The following is an 8,895-nucleotide window of genomic DNA, read 5'->3' as shown; positions in this document are numbered from 1 at the left end:
GAAAAGATGGTGTCAATTCATGATTCATCCTTTTCTGCCATAGAGCATATGAGATGAAATACGAAGTAGGAATTGACCTGTTTCCACTAGTGAGCCCCTCTATCTTTGTTTGAAAAGGTTGATGTGACGTTGGTGCAGCGTAGCTATATGGTCCCATTAGTGTTATCTAGTGGACACGGCATCTCATGTCTCCTCTTATCACTATGATGAATGCTAACCAAAAATTGAATAGCCATAAATCTATAAAAGCAGTGGAAAAGATATTTCTTCTTTTGAAATGTTAACAGAATTTATACCCCCAGGGCCTTTTTGTAACAGTATGTGTTTGTTCCATTATCAATAATTTGGCCCACCCTCCCCTCCCCTACCCTCCCTGATATACACTAATTTTTCCTTCAATCTTTGCTTCAAAGAAAAGAATATATATATATTTTTATTTTAACAAACTAGTAGAGTAACTATTTTTTTCATTTCATTTCAATTTCAATTGAATATAGGAGCTTGCTTACCGGCGATGCCAACGCCGGTGAGCACTGCCAAGCAATGCTTGACGGAGGAGGCAGCGCGTGCGCTAGACGATGCAGTGGCCGTCGCTCGTCGCCGGAGCCACGCGCAGACTACATCTCTCCATGCCGTTTCTGCGCTTCTTGCACTTCCATCATCTACCATCCGTGACGCCTGTGCACGTGCTCGCAGCTGCGCGTACTCACCACGGCTCCAATTCAGAGCTTTAGAACTCAGCGTCAGCGTTTCTCTTGATCGTTTGCCCACAGCCAAAACCCTAGACGAGCCGCCTATTTCTAATTCTCTCATGGCAGCAATCAAGCGCTCACAAGCTAACCAAAGAAGGCATCCTGATACTTTCCACATCTATCAACAACTTCAACAACAGAATTCCTCTAACTTCTCGATTTCTACTCTAAAAGTTGAACTGAAGCATTTTATACTATCCATTTTGGATGACCCGATTGTGAGCCGAGTTTTAGGGGAAGCGGGTTTTCGGAGTTGTGATATAAAGCTAGCACTTCTCAATCCACCGGCTATTTCTAGGTTTTCCAAGGCACGTTGCCCACCTATGTTTCTTTGTAATTTAACCGATTCGGAGCTTAACAAACGTGGGTTTAACTTTCCATTTTCTAGCGTTTCCGGAAAGGGGAATATTGATGAGAACTGTAGAAGAATCGGTGAGATTCTTGTGAAGAAAAGCTGTAGAAACCCGTTGTTGATCGGTAATTGTGCAACTGATGCACTTTACAGCTTCACTGATTGTGTACAGAAAGGTAAAGGTGGTGTCTTGCCTGATGAAATTAAGGGGTTGACTGTAATTTCTTTTTCAAAAGAAATTTCTGATGGGAATGAAGAAATGATCAGCTTGAAGTTTAAGGAAGTGATTGATGCTGTAGAGTGTTGTACAGGGGATGGAATTATAGTGAATTATGGTGAATTGAAGGTGTTTATTGATGATGGGTCAGTGAGCTATATCGTTTCTAAGTTCACAAAATTGGTGCAAGTAAATTGTGGGAAACTGTGGTTAGTTGGAGCAGCAGCAAGTTATGACATTTATTTGAAGTTCTTGGCTCGGTTCCCTACAATTCAGAAAGACTGGGATTTACATCTGCTGCCCATTACTTCATCCACTCTTCCAATTGGAGGACTGCCTTCCAGATCCAGGTGGGATTTTCTTCCATATTCTATTGCATTTTCTTTAACAGATATTATTATAATGCTTTATAGCATAAGTGCTGATTTTATTTTATTTTTATTTTATCTTCATATGACAAGGTCTCTAATTTTTTTATACGCTTGACTTTAAACGTTGTCAATATGGTTGTTGTACCTACGCAGAGTTTGAACTACCATTATTTATGAGATCTTCACATAACTTCAGAAGTATACCATGAAGTTTTCTCATTTGGGACTCTGGACGTGAGTTGCTTGAGAAACATGAATACAAAATATTATTTGTTAGGGTAATTGGTCTCATCCCTTTGTGGTGGTTACCAATGTAGTTTTGCTTTTTTGGATGCTTTTATGCAGTATATGTGAATAATTTTGACACCATCTTAGTGCAACTTTAATAAAATGATTCTTTGACTTATCAAATAGCTATTCCACTACGGGTTTGGTAAAACCCAGAGTTTTTGGTGCTGATGTTGTATTTGTGTTAAAAGATCCAATTAATATGTAAAATAATTTATCAAGAACCCAATAAATTTCTTTTTCTAGAATCAAGGACCCATAAACTCAAAATTCTATCCCCGCTTTTAAACTAGTAGTTATATTTTCCTGTTATAATGCTTTAGTAGTTCAAATATCTCTCATACTTGAGGAAGGTACAGGTTTTCCGGTGTTACTGCTGGTGGAAGCACATAGTTGATAAATTTATAAGAAGATACCTCAAAAGTATTTTATTCACTAGCACAATTTATTAGGTCTAGATCTATTTCTAGATGGATTTTCCCGTGTATAACCTCATCTTGTCGAAAAGCATGTTTTTTTAGATGTACCTTGTAACTACAGAATCTGTTTGAATGTTTATCTTCATTCTTTTAGCCTCACCAGATCTTCGTTATTACTAAGTTAGTTGCATCACATGCAATTGCGTATTAAGCTGTTTTCTTCCATAGTATATTGGTTGTAGAGTACCTCTTGCTTCTTAACCTTGCATATCCATTGTAATCACCATCCTTGAGAAGTGAAGAGTGAAGTAAACTTGACCAAATTTTTGTACATTAAAAATTATGTACGCTATCTTTTTCCCTTTTTTTGAGATAACCCATCTTTTCCCCTTATATTTAATTTATTAAGTTTTCTTCTATATTATACATTTCCCTTTATTAGCTAGCTAAGTTATGTACTGGGCAGACTGTGCTCCATCATTTCCCTCCTTGAAAAAGTTGAACTTGTACAATTGTTTAGTATTGCACGAAACCGATAAATTAATCAAGCATATTTGTTTATTGTAATTATGATGTGTGGAACTCGGTGGTCTGGTTTTGTTCCTACAGTAAAGGAGCACAATGTGATGACATGGTTTAGCATATCTAAAGAAGAGGCTTCAGCATCCAAGGGATAATTTAAATGCTTAGAACAGCATAGACTGTCCTCTCAATGTTTCCTTTTCGTTGATCTATGACATTGTCTCCTTTTTGTTGATCTGTTACAGTCTTTAGTCCATGTTTGTGTGGTACATAACAGAAGCATTTGCCTAAGTTTTAGCTTTGTACCCTGAAGTCTTGAATTGTTCGACTGTGTGGCTCAAGTTTGACCATTATTGAAACTTTGACCGCAGCTGTTGAGTCTTCGAGGGTTGTCACATTTAAAGCATGGCTCCTATAGTTTATCATGCACACAACAAATTGGACTACAAAATGCTTTATGCTGGTGTGTATGTCAAACGAAGATTCTGTTTTTTTTTTCTTTTCTTCACTGTGTCTCCATTCGATCTCTAATCCACCCAGTAAAAGCACTCCTGAGTGTATTGGTTTCCGAGTTGTTTGTGCTGATTCAGGGAATATACTAAGAGGTCTAAAGTGTGTATCTCATTGCATCTTAAGCTTTTGACTTTGTGTGTCCATTGGCTCTCACAGTCTGGTACTGACATTTGCAGCTTGATGGGGTCATTTGTTCCTTTTGGCGGGTTCTTTACCACATCATCTGAGTCTGAAAACTCGTGGATAAACAAAAATGAATATACAGCTCGATGTAACCTTTGCAATGAAAAATATGAGCAAGAAGTTTCAACTGTGCTGAGAGGAGCCACTGGTCCAGTCACTGATCAGCATGCAACACATTTATCTTCTTGGTTACAAAAGGCTGAATGCGGTCCAAGCAGGGGACTAGTTGGGGTAGAGGTGTGTCATTCAGAGTCAAATTCTTTCTCCTTTCCTGTGATCTTAGTTACAGTATGGTTAAAAGTTTGTGGATGATTAGCTTGTAACTCTTTCAGTAAATATGTGCTCTATCAATTCAGTGCAGGCCGATGAAGGCTGCAGTTTACTAAATGCCAGATTGGCGGGATTGCAAAAGAAGTGGAATGATATATGCCAGCGTCTTCATCACATACATTCATTTCAACCAGATGCTTTGCAAGCCAGGTCACATCTTCCCAGTTTGGGCATCTTTCAGAGTTCTGCTGCTGGGGACGAAAGCAGAAACAAAGATTTACTGTTGGATGCAAGACTTACTAATCAAAGTTCAATGTCATCAGACTTGCAAAATACCTCCTGGACCAAAAATACCATGTCAAAATCAGTCGTGTCTGAAGGTGATTCTGATTCCCAAGCTGAAGTACCGGCTCAGAGTTTAGAAACTCAGCATCTGAAGATGGAAAATATCTGGACCCCGTACCGTCATGCTCTCCGTGATTTGAGCCTGCCCCTTGATCGAACATCATCAGCCTCAAAAGCTTCTGTTAGCACAGACCTGGGGTTGGGAACTGTTCACATATCCACTGTAAGAGATCTGTCGAAACCCAGTTTTCCGGAGAATGAGGATCGCCTTCCTTACTTTTCAGGATCGTTTTCTTCCTCTGTTCCTCAGTTAGACAAGGACTTGGATGTGGAAGACTTTAAGAACCTTTATAAAGCTCTTTCTGGACATGTTTATTGGCAAGAGGAAGCCATTTATGCCATTAGTCATACTGTCGCTCGCTGCAGAAGTGGTAATGGAAGGAGTCATGTCTCTAGCAAAGGAAATATCTGGCTCAGCTTCATTGGACCTGACGAGGTGGGGAAACAAAAAATTGCAAAAGCTCTTGCTGAGAATGTCTTTGGTAACTACAATAGCTTGCTCTCTGTGGATCTGGGCTCTAGCGATGGGATTAGCTGCTCAAATTCTCTGCTTATCCATCAAAATATAAGAAATGGTCACATGAATCTTAGGGGAAAGACAGTCATTGACTACATCGCAGAGGAGTTAAGCAAGAAGCGCTGTTCTATTGTGCTTCTTGAAAACATAGAAAAGGCTGATTTTCCTGTTCAGAATAGCTTATCTCGCGCTATCAGAACTGGTAAATTTTTGAACTTGCACGGGAAGGAAACCAGTATCAATAATATGATTTTTGTGCTTACCTCGAAATCTGCAAAAGTTACTAAAGATTTCTTTTCCAGTAAAAAATCTCTCGAGTTTTCAGAAGAAAAGATATTAGCAGCCAAAAACTTGCAGATGCAGATAGCAATTGGATCTGGCTATCGAAATAGGATTGAAGTGAAGAATACAAATTTGTGGATTACTTCAGGGGATAGAACATTAGAATCTTTCTCTGCATATAAAAGAAAGCAGACAGACAACAGTGACTCGAACGATGACAAGTTGCTTCAAATGCCAAAACGTTTGTGCACTGTCCCAAAATCTTCTCTTGATTTGAATTTGCCTGTGGAAGAGATGGAGGAGGAGAATGAATGTGATGAGTGTGACAGTGACTCTGGTTCTGAAGGGTCAAAAGCATGGTTGGAAGAAATCTTAGAGCAAATGGACAACAATGTGGTCTTCAAGCCATTTGATTTTGGAGCTCTAGCTGAGAAAATCTTGAATGAAATCAACATAAACCTTAAGAAGATTGTTGGAGTAGATATCAAGCTGGAGATTGACTCAGAAGTAATGGTACAGATACTTGCTGCTGCTTGGTTATCAGACAGAAAGGAAGCTGTTGAGGATTGGGTTGAGAAGGTTCTCTGCAGGAGCTTTATGGATGTCCGAAACAGGTTCCAACATATTGCTGATAGTGTGATAAGATTAGTTCATTGTCAAGGCATTGCTGTAGAAGACCAGGCTCCTGGAATTTACTTTCCGGCAAAAATAACAATAGAATGATTTTTAGTCAGGTCTGTGTTCTAATGTACAAATGCTGTCAATAGCATTTCTGCGTGTTAAGTTTCTTTGTGCATATATTCCTGTAATTTTGCTGATCCTTCTCCAATTGTTCGTCATTGTATCTTTTAGAATTAGGCTATTTTGTTGTAATCCTTGTACACTCTATCCCAGACCCTTTGTAGTTGGTTTCTCCCACTTGAAAAGTATTATCTTTTCCGTTTTGGGGAAAAGCTAGTTACTCCAGGTAATGTATGTACGTATGTATGTTTGCTTACTGGAGGATGACCCAAAAAAGAAGGAAGGCGTCACAAAGATTCTAATTGTTCTCTTACTGAAGTTTGTTATTTTTAGTTTGTTTAGGTTTTACTATTACTGCACTGCATCTGTCTTCCCCATTTCGGTTTTTATTATTATTGTTTTCTTTCTTTCGGGTTTGATATTTATGAATGTTTTTAACGGCACTCAATGGTAACAAAGAAGAAACTTTACATTCTTCTTAAATTTAACCAATGAACTCAAGGCTTAAGCCTTTAAGATTCTGTCTTTGTTACTGCATTCATCAAGTTTAGTAGAATTGTTTTTTGGACCACAAAATTTTACAAATATAGCGATCATGATCAACCAGCTTCTTGTTGATAAGGATCCTGCTCAAACCCAGAAACTGAAACTCCGAAATCCATTTTTTCTTGACTTATAACATACAAGATTCACATGGTGGGTAACTTACTACTTCCTACACTTGGTTACTAGTTTCTACTAAATATCATTTATCCCTAATTTATGTGATGTAGTTTAGTTGAACACAAAATTTCACAAGTATGGGAATACTTTGTAATGTTTCAACTGTAAGATAAATAAAATTTTAAACAAAAGAATACATTTTTGTGAACCTTTTATCAAATAAGTGGGACCTAACATGGGTATAATGTTGAAAGTATGATTAAATATGTCTTGCCCAAACTTGGGGAGACGCGATAGGCACCTGGTGCCTCACCTAACTGAGTGTACTCGATATAACTCATATAATTATACTCCTAAACTACTTGGGCCAATAAAATTGACATACGCTCAACTGGTAAGGAAAGCTGAATGGTCTAGCAAGGTCTCTATATAGAGTGATCTGCACGAAAATCAGCCCAACAATACATAAGGCCGAGGAAAGTGTCACGATCTGAGACTACCCCCTAGTCATAACATGGTGCTTAAAGTCATGAGTGATCTCAAGCTAACCCATGATTTGGTGTGACATTAAGATCATAAACATAAACTGAAATAATCGATGCAGAGGTTGACTCCGAAGGATATAAGAAGTCCAAGTCTTCACTTAACAATCAAAATGGAATTCGTGCCAAACAATCCATAAGGCTAAAAACTAATATTTGAAAGTAACTACTATGATGAGTTGTTGGGATAAATCCCCTGCTAATTATACCTGTCTGAAAATTGAATGAATGAAATAAAGAAAAATAACATAAGTATTGTCTTTGAAAGATGAGGGCTCACCGATACTGCTACTAAGCAGATTAGAAGATGTACTAACTGTGAGCTAGATGTTGACCGTATGAACCTATTTATAAAACAATATAATGCAAAGAGATTTACGATCAGTACTTTGAATGTATTGAGTATGCGAGACATGCATCACAACTCTAGCAAACTAAACATGATAAGTTTGAAATATATGAACTGAAGCAATGACCTTGTAAATCAACATGCAACAGATAAGTACTAAATTGAAATAACTGAATATAATGTAATGCATTATCTCACAACTACATTGTGTGAGATACTAATAACCGACATACTCTATTGTGCTAAACAGAGTCCAACCTGTACCCCAGTTGAGAGGGCGCTCTATTCCTTGCTAGGGTAAAAGACACTAATGGTGTAGATCCACTAAACTGATGTCCAAAATGATTAAGTTATTAGTCCTGATCTAACGAGTGACCCTTAATACCTACGATGACATGTAATTCTAGGACTTAAGAATTTCTACTAAAGATATCACTCTTAACTGAATTTATACTCTGATAACGATTCAAATTGGGGATGAAACCAATTGAAATCAAATGCGGAATTAAACAACACAAAAGTAACATAGAATAGAAATAAGAGATGAGAAGGAAAGAACGAAAGGCAATTGAATAAACAATCAACCTAGGAAGAAGAAAAACTTGAATTCGAAAAGAAACAACTCAAATTGAAAACCATAAATGAGTAATCTAGTGAAATCAAGGTTAAGTAGTCCTAAATCAACAATGGGAATCCATCCATCACTAATATAGATTAAGCTACACTAAGCTAGACTAACCTAAAGGGATTCCATCCTTAAACTACACTCTTGAAAGAGTTTGTTCATTTAACATTCAAAGTTCATACAGTCTAAGTCTTACAATATGAAAAAATACTACTACTTATACTAATAAAATAAAGAAGACACTTTCTTTAGAATTTTACCCTAAATGAGATAAGAGCCTTGTTTGGTTGCCTTCATTTGTGATATCTTGAAATTATGAGATGACTATTTGCACAAATGGCCTTTTTCTTCTTTCTCTTCACTTTGATGGACCTTCCATTGTATGTCTTTACTTTGTGTCCATCAATCTCCTCTAAAGCTTTTATGTGATCCATTTATCCATGCCGTTATCATCCTCCCCTTCTTAAAAAGGATTCGCGCTAGAATCTAAACCTTGCAAAACCATGAAAAGATCAAACACCAAATATATCCTCATGCTTAGTACAAGGGTTAGCACAAAAAATATTATACCAAGGAGACTCAATCTCAAGGAACAACCAAGTATCCTCTATTATCATGACTATTAAGCCCATAGATGTAGAACAAAGAAATTGGTTGTTCCTCCCATCAAATAATCTAATATGAATTTAATCAATTATGAATATGATAGGAAGGAATAATTGAAAATAAAAACCTGCATGATAAAAAACATGACTACATACGTGCATGATGAAATAATAAAAAACTATAAAACTTTAATCTTATATATACTTAAAGGTATAGAAATAATTGAATTAAGAAGAATAATATGGGAAAAAATATTTAATGATAACGAATTAGAAGAT

General features: G+C 37.1%; 1 protein-coding gene across 1 annotated transcript; it reads left to right on the top strand.

Moving 5' to 3' along the window:
- Nucleotides 1-251: 251 nt before the first annotated feature.
- Nucleotides 252-6,145, top strand: LOC102606448 (uncharacterized). The gene is made up of 3 exons (XM_006354029.2): nt 252-1,671; nt 3,611-3,854; nt 3,979-6,145. Exons 1-3 carry the CDS (start codon nt 515-517, stop codon nt 5,812-5,814), a joined length of 3,237 nt encoding a protein of 1,078 aa, XP_006354091.1. The 5' UTR covers nt 252-514; the 3' UTR covers nt 5,815-6,145.
- Nucleotides 6,146-8,895: the final 2,750 nt, after the last annotated feature.

The sequence above is a fragment of the Solanum tuberosum genome, unplaced genomic scaffold (genome assembly GCF_000226075.1).
Source record: "Solanum tuberosum cultivar DM 1-3 516 R44 unplaced genomic scaffold, SolTub_3.0 scf00170, whole genome shotgun sequence".
NCBI lineage: Eukaryota > Viridiplantae > Streptophyta > Magnoliopsida > Solanales > Solanaceae > Solanum > Solanum tuberosum.
Note: the sequence above shows the minus strand (reverse complement) of the source record. Positions and strands in the feature narration are given on the sequence as shown.

Bases quoted from the DNA above. Each gene is read 5' to 3' on its own strand.
- LOC102606448 (XM_006354029.2), top strand. From the start codon at position 515: ATGCCAACGCCGGTGAGCACTGCCAAGCAATGCTTGACGGAGGAGGCA. The intron at 1,672-3,610 runs GTGGGATTTTCT...TGACATTTGCAG, and splicing joins GGACTGCCTTCCAGATCCAG to CTTGATGGGGTCATTTGTTC. The intron at 3,855-3,978 runs GTGTGTCATTCA...AATTCAGTGCAG, and splicing joins GGGGACTAGTTGGGGTAGAG to GCCGATGAAGGCTGCAGTTT.